Here is an 18,128-nt window from a genome sequence, read left to right on the forward strand (position 1 = left end):
AAGCTCTACGTCTTCGTTAATAAATTATTTATAAATAATAACGACCTTATTTTATAATTAGGGTATATTATTATCTTAGTTAATAAGAGTATAAGCGAGAGCGAATTTATTATATATAGTAATATAATCTATTATTTATTAACTAAAAATAAGTAAGTAATAAGAAGTATATTAGTATTAGAGGTCTATAATATAATTAACAGCGTTAACCTCTTTTATATAATTTTAATAATACTAAAAAAGATTACTAATCGAATTAGCTTTTTACTTATTCTAACGGTTATTTATATCAATTCTTATTTACTATATAAATACCTCGTTAAATTAGGAATAATAAAAGAAAAGAGGCTTATAATTAATATTATAGCCCTTAGGTAATTATATAAAAGGCGCAAGATACTCGAGATTTATTAAATTAATAATAAAAATAACCTTATAAACGCTTTTATAAAAGTAGTACTAAATAAGGGATTAGAGTAATTTATAAGTAATAAAAAAGTTATTATATAAATAGAGGGATAAGTTATATAAAAAGAGTAAAGAAAAGGGGGAAAAGGAGACGACTTAGTAAACGGGCCCGAGGTCGAATTATACTTCTAATTATAGTAATTAAATTAATAAAAAAAAGAGAAAGTTAGTATCGGATTAAAAGTCTAATTTAATTACGGTATATAGCCGACTACGTAGGGGCTAATTAGGGGCCTTATTTACGATTATCGTAGCTAGCCTAACCTACGGTTAGAACCTCCTTTTTATACTTACTACGCAGATATTTATATAGTTTAATTAATCTCTTCGTTAACTACGGTTCGAACTAACTACCCTATAATAGGGATACCAACACTGGGCTTGGAATAGGACCATAGCCATTGTCAACAAATAGCTCCCCATCATCACTGTAATACGCCCACGATCCTTTGAACCAACCTAGCATTGTGTAGTAGATGTTGTTTGGAAGACTCGGGTCACAGAACCCGATTCCCAATATCCTGCAATGACTTATCAATTTTCGGCGCTCAGAGGTAAGGTGATAGAGTCGGAAGCAATTTACCGAGAATTGGAGTTACGAAGGACTTCGACCTCGAATTGAAATATTCTCTCGATGAAGGGATACTGTGGTTGGCGCGTATACACCCTCTTAGGAGGTTCGGCGATTGCCTGACGACCTTCATCACTGTTGGAATTAGATATTCATTCATATCATTTGAATGTGTGAACCATTGCATAGTGATGACATACCGTGGACGGTTGGGTATTTATCATGGCCATCGACGGGTTCGGAAGTGACTTGGAGGCTTTCCTTGTACTGGTCCCAAATTAGGGTGGCGGGACTCCTATAGTCGGGTGTCTTATCGATTTCCCCAGGTTTCGAGTGGTTGTAGAGGCTTCTGAAGGTTTCCTCGAGGCAGAAACGTTTCAGGTAGTCCCTAGAGGACCAATTGTCTTCGTCAAGGCCATTTTGATCAACACTGTGATCTATCAAGATCTGCACAAGCTTCTTATCGCGAAGTAAGATTGCTACGTGGTAAGAGGTCTTCGACTTTACCCATGTCTCCTGCCTTCGATCGCCCGCGAACTTGTCGAATGCCTTTTGAGCGCTGGCTGGAAGCTCTTGGACAGAAAGCTCATGAAGGAATGAGAGAATTAAAGTGGTCTCTAGCAGAGCTTGCAACATGTTCCCAATCAAACCGTGGAACTGAGAGGATTGGGAGAAGGTGAACTCCTTCAGGCGGCGGAGTCTCTGGGAGTCTGATGTCTGTGCATGCAGGAGAAGCAACCGAGCAGCTTCTACTCTCCCATCAAACAGTGCTCTGTCAAGTCGGGTCTCGCCTCATAGACTTTCTTGATGAATTTTAGCAGATGGTTTCTTCAGTAAGAGAGTTAAGGCTTGTGAGTCTTCTACATCAGCCGCAAAGTGTATTGGAGTATACCCTCTCCACCCTGGAGCGGCCTGATTCACGTCATCTACTTCAGGGCCCTGATGTTGAAGTAGTTGTTTGACAATATCGTGATGCTCACTCTCACAAGCCCATGAAATAGGCGGCTGTTGATAGCTAGAGTCCTCGGCATTTATGGTCTTGGGCCATTGCTTCAGGATATCTGGGACAATTTCTGAAAATCCCTGTTTGCAAGCTGTGACCAGCAAGGACTCATGGCTATAGTCGAAAGCATTCTCTTGCACCTGGCCAGGGCTGCCGGCGCTCAAGAGATAGAGCGCAACATCTTGGTCCTTGCGCTCAATCGCCCTGTGTAGGGCTGTCCTTCCTTCCGAATCTGTTGCCAGCAGATTGCAATGTTCTGATACAAGCAGCTGAGCCATCTTTCTGCCACGAGCGTAATGAATTGTACAGCTGTTGTTTAAGTCAGTGCCGACTAAAGGGACCGCTCTGGACCCTTTAAGCAGTGTTTTGGCGACCTCTTTGAGGCTTTCTTTTCCAGCGGCGAACATGAGTGTCGTGATGCCGCGAGAGTCCTTTGCTAATGAATCTGCTCTCATTCATGCAGAAAGAATTTGAACACCTCAGTACGGCCGCCGATAATCGCATAGCGTAAAGGCGTGCACCCATTCTTGTCTTGGGCTTCGATGTTAAAGCCTTTCCCCTCTGGACTACGGATGCTATCGTCGTTTGCAACCTCAACTGCAATATGAAGGAATGATTTTCCACTGCTGTACCGGCAGCTTGGATCCATCGCAAACTTCAAAAGTGCGTTGAAGCAGGGATTGAACATGCTCTCAGAAACATTGGGAGAGCCAGTGACTGAGGAATCGGTGTTTTGCTGCGTCTGAGAGACGCTATCGTCTCTTTGTCTTGTTGCATTTTCCACAAGGTAGTCAACAAATAATCTTCCAGCCTCGTCGAGCTCATTTGAACGCGATCCCATATGCAGAAGCTGGGTGATCAACTTCGTATGTCCTAGCCTGGAGGCGATGTGAAGTGGTTGGCGGCCCCAAGAGTCCTTCTTCTCAAGAGATTGTTTTCCGCCGTGTTCTTTCAAGAAGTCAAGGGACCCCAAGTTTCCAATTTTCGAGACCAGATTGAGAGGAGTCAGGTCGTCAAGTCCACCGGCTTGAATTACGCTCTTACGCGCTTCGCCACTCAACTCACTCAACATAGATGCGAGGCTTTTAGATTTCCCAAACAAGGCAGCGATATGGATCGGACTCCGGCCTAGGCTGTCCAGTAACTTAGGCAAGCGGTCGGTCCAGACTGACGGTTGGGTGAACCATGAAAATGTTGAATTCAGGGTCATCAGCGAGATATCCATAATGATACGGAGTCCAACCAAAAATATCGCCGACTCTTGAAACCTCTTCTGATGCGTTACACATCGAGTTAGTAAAGCTCGATCGTCTTTGAAGGGTTGCAAAACTTTAAAAAAAGACTTTACAGATCATCCTGACTCAGTTGGTGTGAAGTTTGATACACAGACTATCGTGTTTTTAGCCAAACGCAATCGTTTTGGGAGTTGCAGGATTCTGTGTCACTTACATCAACACCCGCCGCGATCATCGCCAGGTGATGCCGCGTGAGGCCAAGAGTGTTCTTTGCGAAGATTTTGTCTAATTCATTGGACTCGCTTACTTCTCGAGAATTCTGGAAAATATTTCGTGACGGTCTTGGCAGCGGTAAACAGGTCGAGCTTTGCCATGATGCCGGCGAACTTGGGGGATTCGAGATGTCTTTCAATAGCTTCCAGCTCTCGACACAAGTCCGAAGGAGGCGTCATCTGTTCATGATACGGCTCATGAGCGGAGGACAAGAAGTCGACTGTAGCCACAGCAATGGCAACGTTCAACTTGTCATCTTCGTTGAGCTTCTCGCCCTTTGTCTTAATCGTTTCAACGAGCTTCTTGTGACAGGTCGCTGTTTTTACCCATCCACGCCCAGGGCCAACACGAGGCATCAATCTGGGAATTCCCTGGTCAGGCAAGAGATTCCTAGAACTGAGTGCCGGGATCATGCAAAGAAGGATGTCAGTTATGCTCCCTAGGCCGTATGATTTCATGCTTCGAATGACTTTGGTAAGTTTACGGTGGCGAAGTTGGGATCGGAGCCATGTCTTAGCAAAGTCGATCGAGTCGAAAGTCTGTGGGCCTTCTATCTCTAGCTCTTGTTTGACTCCATCGGGACCTGAATCCAGACAGTCTCTTGGAAGGAACTCCGAAATATTCCACATGAAACTGGTGAAAAGGTGTTGGGCCGAGATGGCCGAGAGGGACGCCTTCGACGTAATCCTCAGCTCTCTGGCAGCTGTTTTGTCTGCGTCACTGTCAATCAGGCTGTATAAATAAGCATCAACTTTAAACATGCAACACACCTTTGGGCGACTCAAAGCCCTTAATACAATCACTATTTCAACATTTGCACCCCTTCCTTGGCTTTTCTTTCGCGTTGGTTCATCGCTCTTGGGAAGTATTTCCCTGTCATTGCTTTCTCCGTGGTCACCTTTTCCGTCTTCACTTTCTTCGTCTTCACATTCTTCACCACCACTTTCTTCGTCATCGCTTTTGTAGTTGTCTCTTTGGTCGTCTTAAGTCGTAGTATCGCTCTATTCAGCGACAAGGCTGTCGACCCACCAAGAGACATCTCGTTTCAGGACGTCATTCAGCTCTGTCTCGAACAGTATCTTTATTGATTTCAACGTTGCTGTTATCAGTGAGCTATTGTCAAGCCTTACTTTTGGTGATTCGCAGACAAAGGTCACCTGCAGGTCTCTTACTGTATCCCGGCAATATTTGCAGCTGCGCAGATTGACCTATCCCAATTATGTGCTGGTCATTCAACAATCAGAATCCACCGTTACGCCTTTCCATACGGTATCCCAGAGTACTATTCCACGCAGCTTGCACAAAAAATGGCTTTAGAAGGCTTGTTCACCCAGTGCAAAAATGCGCGGACGATGACGCGTGATTGCAAGGCGTTTGTCTGAATATTGTCAGGGCCCAAAAGTGGGTGGGCTGACTTACATTGAATCTCGGATCTGCATGTTGCCCAAGGCTTCTTTCGAGGGAACTCTGGTCTCAACACATGGTAATGGGCTTGCGTGCACCTACATCGATGGCCATGAGGATCCTCGGGACCTCAGCCCATAACAGGCTGACCTATGTATCACAGCGACTGAAAAACACAGCCATTGTCTAGCAGCTGCTCGGTCATTACTGAGGCAAGATGGGTGTGTTGGTCTAGGATGAGGCTGGGGGACCTAGAGCAAACTGCCCGCGAGGCTAACTATCAAAAGCTGTCACGAGTTATGGCACGCAGTAATGAGCATATGGAGCAGGAAGGTATCAAGAATATTGGACTCAGGTGCGTGGAGACATGACGAAGAAAATGCAACGTAGGCCGTGACCTTTCTGGTGTTGAGCACAGCGGCGGTATCCTGTCTTGAATCGCGGCCGCATTGTCTAACAATCGAAGACTGGCAACAATGACAAGGTCCTCTGGGATTTGTACCTTCTGGAACGCAGCTGGGAGGTCGCGTTGCGATTATTATCTTTTGTTCGGTGCCGATAATACTGAGAGTAATGATACCTGACGTAGGAGTATGGAACCTGATTTGGCAGTGATGGATTGATTCATTGACAGGTTACAACAACAACGACTGCGGCAGCTATGGTCTCCAGCACATCGGCGGTGAGCATTCAATGCATCGAATAATATATCGATTGCAAGAATATTCTTTGAGCCTATCTCAAGATCATTCTGCGAATCTGCAGCAACATCGGACTTGGTTGCACGGCCCTTTTTTGGAGACCAAACGCCTAGCGATGTCGCCTGTTCTTAAAGCACGAGTAGCATTACAGGAGTGGGACTACTGTGGTGGAAATTAACCTCAGCGGCCGCAGTTAGACACTGTCGTGATACAGATTACGGTGAAGTATGCCACTGAGAGGCAGACCATGGCGACCAGTTGCGCTGCTCCCTTGCTGGTTGATCAAAGAACCAGAGCGACTGATAGCCAGTAGGGGTTCTGAGCTACACTCATGACTAGAGATACATGGTCAAACCCAAGCATCCTAGCATGGAGGCATTGGAACGCTGAGTCTCAATCAAGTCTGAACAAGAAAATTAATGGCATCATTAACAAAGAATTAAGTAGTATTGATCTTAAAATGCCCTTCGGCCCCTTTCCCTTTGCAACATTCCTCCACACGTCCGCCACTTACTGCGGTCAGTTGAAGCTGCAAGGAACTTGGATGACCCAGTCGGGGTAGATCAGATTCTTGTTCTTGATCAGGCCCGAGTTCTTCTGCAGCAGCACATCCGCAGTCGTACAGAAGTCATAGGCGATCTTGTTAAGGGTGTCGCCGGACACGACCACGTAAGCGCCATCATACGCCGAATTCTTGGCGCAGTCTCGCTGTTTGCCGGCGTTCCAGTGGCACGGCACCTTTAGTTTCATACCAGGCTTGATGTTCTGGATGTTGTTCCACTCCTTGATGACCTGAGGTGACGTGCAGAAGTCGGCGGCGAGAATGTCGAGTGTATCGGATGAAGTTGTGTGATACCAGCCTTCCGAGGCCTTGGTGTGCTCGCAAAAGCGACGGAGGGCGGCGGTAGAGCCCAAAGTAGCCGCCATGACCAGGAGGAAATCAGAGCGCATCTTGAAATGATGTGATGGGCTTAATTTGTTTCGGGGAATAAATGTTGGCAGTTGGTTCTGGAGAATGGGTAGATGCGGAAGGATAGATTCAACGAGAGCGCCGCAAAGTGGGCATTTATAAAGCCGCTGCTGAAAATGTGGAACAACGCATCTTACGCTCATTTAGTGTCTGACACGACGCCTCATCAAATGGTATCGTGAAGCCAAAAGCTTGTTGTCGGAAAGCCTTAATGTTCACCTTCAAAATCGCAACATGATACGACGAACTAGCCGCACGGGCCGTGAATTGCTCCGCCTTCTGGAATACTACTTTATTTAACTTCACGACGGCCCCATCGTTCATCTCCCGCCGTCGGGTTCACCGTTCACTCTGGCTGTCTACATCTTCTTGTTTCGCCTTATTTGTCTGAAAGTGACAAGTCTTATTATCGACAGGCTCAAAAAGCTGAATGCACAAGATAGTCCCCGGCCGCGGGAACGTAGTGGCTCAGATGTTCTTGAGTGTGCGACATTCTGAGGCATATGGCTGTGACTTGTCGAGACTAGAATCGCAGTTTAGACTCAAGTCAGCTATGCAATGCACCGGAGGGTAAAGTGTGAAGACTTGAAGGTATGGGTACTCTCCGGCTTTTGCGATGCCGAAGGTAGTCGGCTGACTCGCTAAGCGTGGCACGAGCCGCGATAGTGGAGTTGTAATATAACAAGTATTCGATGGTCTATCAAATGCGAAGGTCTTTTGGACAAACCGAACGCCAAGTCGGCTGGAAAGCCCCAAGCATCTGCAGCTGCTGTGCCTTGCAAGATGTTCGTAGTAAGGTAATTGTTTTTGTGTCTCGATTCCTGATTCAAGCGCCATAGCCTATGGCAATTTGATCAAACCCGTGACACGGCTATAGCCGGGCCGTTGTCAAACGGAAGGGAATTGCCGTCAGGCTACGATAGTTGGGCACCCACTGCTATATCTTTGAACGATGGCTCTGATTGGCTGTCCTTGAAGAAGGCCCGGTTGGCCGTAATGGCCCCAGCTGAACGCCTCGCTGGACAGGTACGACCACATTCGGAATTCATGCTGGCTAATGGGTGCTCAGTAGTCTGAAATTGAGCATGAAGAATAAATGATGCAGATCAAGTATCAAGTCTTCCATTCTTAGTGGTCAGGCTCAAAATCTCATCTTTCATCCACCAAAGCCTGAAGAGGCCCTCAGATACCAAGCACCTATAGTGATACCTCCGGAGTTCTTTCTGATGTAGGCCTTTGTGCTGCCCAGGGAGCCGTAAGTCTACATAGACGGTTCTTCACAAAGCGAAAGTTTTGCTCTCAAACAGACGGGACTGTTCTTATTAATGCCACTATTGTCTACCTTATCTCTAACGAGTAAGAGAGGGAACGGGGTTGCGCTTATCGATTCTCAACTGCCATCTCGCACATCATTGACTTGATTTCTATCTTTTGTCGAATAAGTTCCAACAAGATGAGATGTAATGACGGAATCTGGTGATGAACTTCGCGAGTCATCAGGACCAGCCTCATCGATAATGCCTCGTGTCAACAGAGTCGGCCAGTCAGTACCTGGCCAACTATGTGACTGCATATTTGAAGTGCTTTTCTCATTGGGTTGGCAGCAGACCACGTATCAGCATTTATATGCAACATTGCATCTTTCGGGTTTATTGGACCATATTATCTATTCTTTCCCAGGACATGCAAAGAGCCATTGAGTACCACTTCCTCTCACCGAAGCCACGTTACACCAGACCTGCCAAAGCCGGTTCTACTCGAGCCACATCATCCCTTGGTCTCAGTATTTCACATAACGTGATGATTGGTGTTGTAGATCTGAGTATGTCATTCGTACTCGCTTGTGTCTCAGGCGCTTGACAGCGCGCGTTACGTGTCACTTGACGCAGAACATACTCTGCGGAAGTAACCCAAATTTTGAGAGGCTCATCATATACGTCGACAAAAACATACAGATCCTTCCTCCCCACTAGATCGGTAGCACGACACTCGCTTCAAGAGCTGCATCCTAGATTCGGGCTTTGAGAAAATGTGAGCATCCCGACAACCGTTCCCCATTTGCCTTCGACGCACGGCCAATCCGCCGGCCATGTCGACATATGAATACAAAGCACTACCGGATCCAAGAAAGTGCATGAGACTGCTGAAGCTTTTGACAACTTCTGATGTGCAACCAACCAAGCTTTGCGCCGAAGTGATTGTCTGTCTGCGCTAAGAAGCACCATCATACCAGCCCTTGTCCTACACCTGGGGTCAGCAAGACGCGTCATGCTCAATCTGGCTTAGAGATGCCGGATATTCTGCATGGAAACCTTTCTCCATAAGACCGAATCTCGAGTCGTGCCTCAAGCAGCTTCGGAACAGGGAAGCTCGCATATTATGGATTGATGCGATCTGCATCAACCAAACGGACAACGTCGAGAAGGGCCATCAGGTCGCGACCATGGATCTGGTTTATCAATCGTAAAGCATCGTCATATGGTTGGGGGAGTGGTCAGAGAATAACGATGTCTGTTAGTATCCCTATTACAGGGTAGTTAGTTCGAACCGTATTTAACGAAGAGATTAATTGAACTATATAAATATTTGCGTAGGTATAAAAAGGAGGTTCTAACTATAGGTTAGGCTAGCTACGATAATCGTAAATAGGGCCCCTAATTAGCCCCTACGTAGTTAGCTATATACCGCGGTCGAATTAGACTTCTAATCCGATACTAACTTTCTTTTTCTTTTATCGATCTAACTACTACGGTTAGAGGTATAATTCGACCTCGGGCCCGTTTACTAAGTCGTCTCCTTTTCCCCCTTTTCTCTATTTTTTTTATATAACCTATCCCTCTATTCGTACGGTAACTTTTTTACTACTTATAAATTACTCTAATCCCTTATTTAGTACTACTTTTATAAAAGCGTTTGCGAGGTTATTTTTACTATTAATCTAACGGATCTCGAGTATCTCGCGCCTTTTATACGATTACCTAAGGGCTATAATATTAATTATAAGCCTCTTTTCTTTCGTCGTTCTTAATTTAACGAAGTATTCGTATAGCGAGTAAGAATCGGTATAAATAACCGTTAGAATAAGTAAAAAGCTAATTCGATCGGTAATCTTCTTTAGCGTCGTTAAAATTGTATAAAAGAGATTAACGCCGTTAACTATATTATAAACCTCCGACGCTAGTATACTCCTCGTTACCTACTTACTTTTAGTTAACGAGTAATACATTATATTACTATATATAGTAAATTCGCTCTTACCTATACTCTCGTTAGCTAGGATAATAATATACCCTAATTGCGAAGTAAGGTCGTTATTATTCGCAAATAACCTATTAACGAAAACGTAGAGCTTACTAATCGTAAGGTCGATTAGGTAGTAAACGAGACCTCGATCGAGATTCGTTTATTATTACTTAAGCTACTTATTAAGTACCTCGACGTCTCGTTCGGTTAGATTTATAGCCTACGCTACCTTAATATAGTTAAAAGTTACCTCGGGCTAATAAATACTCGTAATATATACCCCTCGCGTAAGCTTAGCCTTATACCGCTTCTTAATATTAGTTACGTTTAGGTTGACGAGGTTAATTTTCTCGCCCTACCCCTTTTATTAAAAGACGACGGTTTCCTTTTTAATTATAAAAATCCCGCTGTTAAATACTAGGGGGGTGTTTATTATAAAGACCTCTTTTAGCTTCACTACGAAGCCCGCTTTCTAAAGCTCCTTATCTTCTTTTTTTATAAAGTTAATATCGGATAGGCCTAATATATCGTTAGTTTATATTCCGACGATCCTAAATTAGTCGCCTTCGTACTCCGTAACTAGTAGGCACGGGTCGTACGTAGAGGTAACTATTAATAGTTAATTAATATGAAAATCGTAGTAAGTAGCCTACTAATAGGTGCCCGATTCTACGAGCCTATATAATAACTTAAGCACTTTAATAATCGTGCCTTTTAGGTACTTATTAGCTATTTCTTTCGGTAGATAGGCTAGGATTTTTTTTATGAGCCCTGTGGCCGATTGGGTGTATGCCTAGGTAATATTACGGCTCTAAATCTCGTATCCCTTCTTCCGTAGCGATACTATTAATGCTATTATTAATCGTTAGCTATAGCGCTATATAGTAGGCGATTATATAAATAGCGTCGCCTTTTTAACGTTACTATACCCTTAAATTACGTATTTAGATTTCTCATACGGTTAGGGTATTCCTTTTTTTTTAATTTTACGAACTATTTACGATTTAAATATGCGGAGGTTTATATACTTTTTTAGATCGTAGAGAATAAATCGATAGACCCCTCGATCGCGCAGAGTATCTACTTCGATAAGATCTAATCCCTTATACGGCTTTTTAATAGTTATAATTACGCCTTCTTTACGTAGTTTAATTACTAGCTCGAAATCGGCTTTTTTTTTTATTATATAAAAGGTATTAATTACCTCGTCGCTAGTAATAAATTGCCGCGTTAGTGCTTATTATCGTAGTCTCCCGCGACGTCTTACTAGTAGTATTAGTACCCTTTTAGTAATTTCCTCTTCCTCGTCGTCTATTAGTACTGCTACGACGATTTCGTTAAGGATAATTTCCTATACCTCTACCGCGGGCTATATAGCTTCCCCTAGCTCTTCTTCTTTTTATAGGCTAGAAATCACTTCGATAGGATCTATATAATATAGTCTAATTACCGTAATTAATACCTCGAATAGCTAGTCGCGATCTCTCGTAACTACGTAAAAACGCTCGTTAACAAAAATTAATTTATATAGCCTAGCCTATTATTAAATAATTTCGTGCTATACTTATATATCCGAATTTAGGGGTATATCTAAATTAACTCTTATATCGGGCCTATTACGCGTAGTAATTACCTTATTAACTTACTTTCTTATACTTACCTCGCGTAGTACCCATATTACTTTTTTAACTACTTAAGCTCGCTAGCTTATATCTAGCGACGGTAGCGAGGCTAAGGTCGTTCTTAAATATGCTCTAAATACTAAAAGCGTCGGTATAAGCCCGTTAGGCCCCATAGTATCGTTATAGTATTTAAGTACTATCTAGAGGCATTCGTCGTCGTTAGAATCGGGATTTTCCTTTTTAATAATTTTAAACGCTCTTTTTAACTACTAGTACGCCCTTTCTACCTTTTTAATACTATAGTGCGCTTTAACGGGCACGACTTTTAACTATATACCGTAGGCCGTCGCATTTTCCTTAAATTTTACTAACTTAAAACTAGTACTAGCGTCGGTTCTAATACTATCTAGCGGTCCTTAGTATATATCGATCTAGCTTTTTCATAGAGCTACCTATACTATTTTTGCTTATAGATCCCGTAAGAATTGCCCTACTTAGAATAATATAGCCTCGTCGATTATATATAGGACCGGTCGACTATTTAAGTAGAAAATATTAACGACGATCTCCTAATTAAAGTTAAGCTTATTACGCAATTTAAATTTAAATCTACGTAGGCTCTGCGTATTTATTTAGTATTAGTAATATACTTTCGTTAACTACTCTAGCGCCCCTATTTCGATATTATTATTATCTAAATACTTTAGGAGGTTATATAGCCTCGCGACTAACGGGTAACTAAATCTCTAGTATAGTCGTCTAAGCTTACTTTCCGTTAGGTAATTAATCGACTTCGTATTATTAATAAGCTTTATAAACGCGTACCCCTATTGTCGTTCGATTATTTTAGAGTGCTTACGGCTAGAGATTCTATTCCTCGTATTATCGAATATAATACTTAGTCGATCTATATCTTTTAGATATAGGAGAAATGGGGTATTAACGGGTAGGATATAGAAAGTTATTGTTCCGAAGTACGTCTCTACTTCTACCGTACCTAGGGCGACGATTTCCTTACTTAGGCTAAAGCTAATCCTTATAATACTTACTATTAACGTATTAAGCGTTACTAGCGCGATTTTTTATAGCGCCTAGAATTGCCCTTTTCCTCTTATTAACTATTACGATGCCCTAGTATCTAGGATAATTCTATAGAAATTATCTAGGCCGTACTTTTCGCTCGCGTAAAATACTTATACGAGCTTAGTATTTAAGTAATCTAAGTAGTATAAAAAGGGCCCCTTTAGCTACCCCTAGAATTGCTTAGTACTATATCTCTTCTTTTTAAATATTAAGAGAGTAGAATTTTGCGCTATTAGATTCGTCCTTTTACTTACCTCCGTATCCGTTATCTAAAGGACCTTCCCTTACTATCCATAAATAAAAGCCTACTTATTAAGGGCTTCTACTACCTTTTATTCGTTTAGCCTCGTATATCCTCCCGAGGCTAACGGGGCGAAGAAAGAGTAGTTAATATCGTCGACTTCGTTATAATCTAATTCGTTAGTATAGGGGGTAAGATCTTCCTTATCTTCTAAATCTTTTATAAGGTACGGGTACTTTAGGCCGCTAAATTAGCTACTTTTACTAAGTTCCGTGCCCCCGGATCTATCCTTATATATAACGAGGAATTAGTTAAATCAATAAGGGCTAGTTTTACTATCTACTACCCTCGATTTTTTATATTATTTATACGATTTAGTACGCTCTTCCTCGGAGTAGTTACTTAACTAATATCTATCCTTTTTATAAATAAAACACTACTTCTTCTATTACCTTACTTATAAGTTAAATCTCTACCTATTTAATAAATCTAGGATTCCTTATTAGTAATTACCGTACCTAGCTTCTTTTCCTTTCCTATTATACGTTCGGTCGACCTAATATTATTAATAAGGGCCGTCGTACGCTTAGAAATAGGTTTAGTACGGTATTCTTACCTTAATATTAAAGCTAGATCTTAGCCTCGAGCAGAGCGTCTCGTAGTCTTCGGGTACTTAGTATAGAGTTATTTTTGCTTTTAAAACGCGCTAGACTACGGTATAAAAATATCCGACTTTCCGCTCGTTAGTCCCCTTATTTAGCTAGGTTTTCGCTAGCTTATTAATTCGATCGATAAGCTCTTCGAGGATTTTTACTCGTAATTTACCCTCTATTATCCTAGCTATAAATACGAAAGAAATCGCTCGTAGCTTAGATAGGAGCTCTAGATTCCTATCGTAAGTCTCGAAGTAGCTTCGGATTACGTTAATAATACTAAGAAAGTCGTTCTAATCGAGATTACGCACCGCTTCGTAATAATAATTAGAGGCCTTACTTACGAGTACGATATTAATTACTGAATAGTACTAGTATTTTCTAATCCTGACTTTTTCGTAATAGTTATAGAATATCGTTAGGGTCTCTTATAAGACCTCGTACTTCCCCCCAGAGTATAATTTCTCTCTTAGGAAGATCTTTTTAAAATTTATAAATTGCCTCGTATTTATTATTATATTTTCGGTATTTATATACGATCCCTGCGTCGCTACGTATTATTAGTAACTTCGGGTAGTTTACCTCTTTTCTTACTAACCGATTAGTACCGAATTTCGTATTAATAGCGGCGACGAGCTATAGATCGAAATAGGCAGAATTGTTAATTATCGTACTTCTAGTACTATATTTTGCCTCTATATATCCTTTTACGATAATAAATTGCCGTTAGTAATTATAAAAAGGAAATCTAAGTCGTTTACCCTTTTTTTAAATTCGTTAAAGCGATTATACGCCCTATCGACTTATACCTAAGTCCATATTACGAATTCCTCCTCCGTAATCGTCGCTACTAGGATTTCGTAAGGTTCTTACGATTATAATTACGCTAATAATACCCCTCGCTTATAGAGGAATCTATTAACTACTTTCGTAATTCCTAGGCTTACGCTTACGAACTATTCGTCTAGCTAATAACTAAGGTCGTTTACGATTTTATAAAATAGGGGTTACCCTTATAGCCCCTTTTTCTTATAAACCTTAGTTAAATAGATTAATACCGCGTTAATTTACTCGCCGTTAGGCTAATCCGCGATTCTATATATCTACGTTCCCTAATAGTCCGGGTTAATATTTACCTACTTATAAGGGATTAGGATTCCGTCTAGGATCGGGTTTTTTCCTCTTCTTTTTTACCCTAACTTACTAAGGGTCGTACTTTAGCTTATACCCGTATTAATAGTCGCTAGCGTATTTAATCTTAACGGGGATATATTTAATCTGCGTATTAGTTATAGTAAACCCGTACTTTTACTACCTAACGAATTCGTCGGGGTCTAGGCGATTCCCGCTTTTTCTTACTATCTCGTTACTACTCTCGTTTTTACTATCTTTAGTAACTATTACTAGCCCTCTAGATCGCTAGCTATCGTTCTTACTAAGATCCCCCTTTTCGTCTAGTATAAAAAGATAGGTTTTAGTAGTCCCTTTTTTATTAGTAGCGGCAGACGTTTATGTTACTATAAGAAGACGAAATAATTAGTCTCGGGATCTTTACTAGTTACTGATTTTTACTATTTTTAGATACTTCTAGCCTCGTAAGCCTCGTGTTCTTTATAATTTCTAAATTACTTCCTTTTTTAACTTACTTCCTCTAGGGCGGTATTCCGTAGTAATAGTTAAAAATAGACGCCGGGCGTTTCGTAAAAGAGCCGTATGAGTAGTTAGGTATAGTTAGCGAGGTTAAGTCCTCTTTTTTATAAAGTTACGTAGTTATTAAAAATACTTATTACAATTTGCGCTCGTACTAGCTAGGGTTAGATACCTTAGAGATCCTTTTTTTTACGGCCTCTCGGTACCCTATTTTATAGTTTCTTAAGCGGTCTTTTTTATAGGCTAATTACGCTAATTTAGTAATTATCGTTCGCTAGCAATTCTTTCTATTACTTAGTTAATTTCCCGAAATTAGTAATCTCGCGCTAGGAGTTAGTAATATAAAAAGGGGCCTCTCGATAGCCCTCTAGAGGATTCCCTTCTTTCTCCTTAAACTCTAGTAAGAGGTCGCTTACCCTCTCCTAGATTAATAACTTTCTTCTTCTTTTTAAGCTAGCCGTCTCCTTCCCTAGGCTAACCTCCGATACTCATAATACTCGTAGCTCAAGGCTATTATAATCTCTAAATCCCCTCCTCCCTCGTCGGACCGTCCCCTTAACTATATTCTTATAGAATACCCGGGGGGTAGCTAAGGGGGCTACGAGGAGGCTATTTAGATTGCGGGCCTCGAGGTTAGATCCGTAAGATCCTTATAATAATAAACCTTTCTATATACTATAGATTTCTTAGCTTTATAACTCCTATATTAGTAGCTACTACGCTTATTAAAAAGACTACTATACTTAAGGATCCTTTTTTTAGATCGCGCAGTGCTCTTTTATATTATACTATCGAGCCCGTTCGTTACGCTAGTTAATTAGGTAAGTAGTCGTCGTATAGGGAATTCTTTTTATTAATTTAGCTAGTTAATTTCTAATCGTAGGCCGGCCGCGGGGAAGTTATTTAGTAAAAAAGGCTACTTAAAGTAATAGCGAAATACTAATTACTTAAGCGGTTCTGTTAATTAGTATAGTTTTAACGTAATAAACGTCGACCTCTCGTAAGTAATAAAGGGCTACGATTACTTAATTCCGTGCGGTATTCGAGAATCGCCTCCTTTTTCGTTTACTTCCGTAAGGTTAATTAGTACGAATCTCCTATCCCGTGCGGTATTAAGAGGTCGTCTCTTCTACGTAGCGAGATACCTTACCGATCTATAATAGTAGAATTTAATTACTAATTAGTATTAATATCCCTATTATAAAGTAGTTAGTTCGAACTATATTTAACGAAGAGATTAATTGAACTATATAAATATCTACGTAGGTGTAAAAAGGAGGTTCTAACCGTAGGTTAGGCTGGCTACGATAATCGTAAATAGGGCCCCTAATTGGCCCCTGCGCAGTCGGCTGTATGCCGCGGTCGAATTGGACTTCTAATCCGACAATGTCGCCCTTGATCTTCTATAGTGATTTCGAGACTGCCTGGTCGAACACGGGCACGAAGAGTTCGCTTGGTCGAGCCGGTTGTCCGACCAAGTCGCAAAAGCAGGGGAGCGCTTCGGGGAAAACCAAGCGGACAAGCAATGGGCAGCATTCGTTGATCTGATCAACAGGCCTTGGTTCTCGCGGCGTTGGACGGTTCAAGAGGCTGTTTTATCTAACCAGAAATACGCTCACTTGGGTAGCCGGACCTTTTGTTTGGGCTATCTCGTGTGGCTCTGTGGGTTTGGGTCTCTTCAGCTGAAATTCTACCACTTACATAAAGAGCCATTAGAGTATAGCGAATGCCGAAGAGTTTGTGTAGACCATAGTTACACTCATAAGAACCCAACACCGGTGGTGGATCCCATCGACACTATATTACGAGTCTGGCGGGCGTATAGTGCATTTACGAGAGGAGACAAACCATCTCTCACTTTGGAAAGGCCATTAGACAACTTTCAGGACTCGAGTCTTTTGATGCCCGAGACGGTGTTTATGCCTTCTTGTCAATGGCAAGTGACATTGACACGGAGGAATGGTTTCCAGACTACTCAGACCAAGCTACAACTATGCAGATCTTTGCCAAAGCTGCATTGCATATCATACAACAGACTGGAAGTCTAGATATCATCTGTAGACGCATACACGACAGGTCCTTCTCTCTCTCTGTCAGCCACCCTTCCTCCTGGATCCCGTGGTATGGCCTTCAGACCATCGACTTTATGCCCGAACATTCACATTGGTTTCATTGATACAATACAAGGTCCCTAACGACATTTGGACAGCCCATATCCACACTGTGGATCGGCCAAGAAGGTTGTCGTCCAAAGCCCTGCCCGACAGGCAGTATTGCTCGACTCGATGGAGAGAGATGATCTTCTGCGACGGATGCCACAGCAAAATACAAGGCACAGGGTACGCGTGCGTCGACTGCGAGAAAGTCGATTTCTGCTACAAATGTATTGGCACGGGCGGCATCGTGGCACCTCATCACAGCCCCACTCATCGATTCAAGGCACACAACAACGCGGTCTACTTCGCCTCCGGCCATTTCGCTGCCCTCGCGCAGAGATACTCTTCTCAAGAAAATCTTCGTAACGCCTGCTCAAAGTCAAAGAATCATCTGCAACTCGTGGTCCGAGGCTTCTTCGTGGACACAATAACAAACATCGGCCTTGGAGGCGTTGTTCAGCGCCATGTCGACGGTTTTAGGGTCGAATCGCCTTGGGAGAATTGGATTCCGTTGCTGAGATTAGATGAGATTGATGGCCTCGGCAATGAAAGAAACTTGAATGCGGCATTTCTTAGAGCGCTGGTGGGAAATAGGCTGTTATTAGAGAGGGAGAGGGGTGCCTCCCACTTGCCCAGTGAGTTCGTGAAGATATTACACGCGAATTTCAGCGATGGCCAGTGGGCGTGCGATATGGAGCACACAACTCAACTTCTGTCTTCAATGGAGGTCATGGTATCTATGATCGAAGACTGGCAACTTCAACGAAGCATCTGGGTTTCGTGCCCCCGGAAACTAGCAAAGGAGATCGCGTAGCTATTCTACTTGGTTGTTCAGTGCCGGTTATACTAAGGGAA

General features: G+C 42.3%; 5 protein-coding genes across 5 annotated transcripts; 2 read left to right on the plus strand and 3 right to left on the minus strand.

The window, feature by feature from the left end:
* Positions 1-1,047: 1,047 nt before the first annotated feature.
* CLUP02_16646 (uncharacterized protein) lies at positions 1,048-4,179 on the minus strand (the record flags this gene model as incomplete). Its single annotated transcript, XM_049295564.1, has 5 exons — positions 1,048-1,166; positions 1,240-1,756; positions 1,904-2,274; positions 2,529-2,990; positions 3,585-4,179. 5 exons carry the CDS (start codon positions 4,177-4,179, stop codon positions 1,048-1,050), a joined length of 2,064 nt encoding a protein of 687 aa, XP_049152711.1.
* Positions 4,180-6,174: 1,995 nt separating this feature from the next.
* On the minus strand, positions 6,175-6,606 carry CLUP02_16647 (uncharacterized protein; the record flags this gene model as incomplete). The annotated part of the gene is made up of 1 exon (XM_049295565.1): positions 6,175-6,606. The coding sequence occupies one exon, from the start codon at positions 6,604-6,606 to the stop codon at positions 6,175-6,177; it is 432 nt and encodes a 143-aa protein (XP_049152712.1).
* Positions 6,607-6,721: 115 nt separating this feature from the next.
* On the minus strand, positions 6,722-8,198 carry CLUP02_16648 (uncharacterized protein; the record flags this gene model as incomplete). The annotated part of the gene is made up of 9 exons (XM_049295566.1): positions 6,722-6,872; positions 6,969-7,012; positions 7,062-7,148; positions 7,190-7,266; positions 7,353-7,465; positions 7,544-7,679; positions 7,790-7,886; positions 7,996-8,019; positions 8,076-8,198. The coding sequence occupies 9 exons, from the start codon at positions 8,196-8,198 to the stop codon at positions 6,722-6,724; spliced, it is 852 nt and encodes a 283-aa protein (XP_049152713.1).
* Positions 8,199-8,714: 516 nt separating this feature from the next.
* Positions 8,715-9,092, plus strand: CLUP02_16649 (uncharacterized protein; the record flags this gene model as incomplete). The annotated part of the gene is made up of 2 exons (XM_049295567.1): positions 8,715-8,792; positions 8,859-9,092. 2 exons carry the CDS (start codon positions 8,715-8,717, stop codon positions 9,090-9,092), a joined length of 312 nt encoding a protein of 103 aa, XP_049152714.1.
* A 7,411-nt stretch (positions 9,093-16,503) lies between these two features.
* Positions 16,504-18,087, plus strand: CLUP02_16650 (uncharacterized protein; the record flags this gene model as incomplete). Its single annotated transcript, XM_049295568.1, has 5 exons — positions 16,504-16,564; positions 16,609-16,853; positions 16,943-17,283; positions 17,358-17,856; positions 17,914-18,087. The coding sequence occupies 5 exons, from the start codon at positions 16,504-16,506 to the stop codon at positions 18,085-18,087; spliced, it is 1,320 nt and encodes a 439-aa protein (XP_049152715.1).
* Between the last annotated feature and the right edge of the window lie 41 nt (positions 18,088-18,128).

Source organism: Colletotrichum lupini, chromosome 9, assembly GCF_023278565.1.
Source record: "Colletotrichum lupini chromosome 9, complete sequence".
NCBI lineage: Eukaryota > Fungi > Ascomycota > Sordariomycetes > Glomerellales > Glomerellaceae > Colletotrichum > Colletotrichum lupini.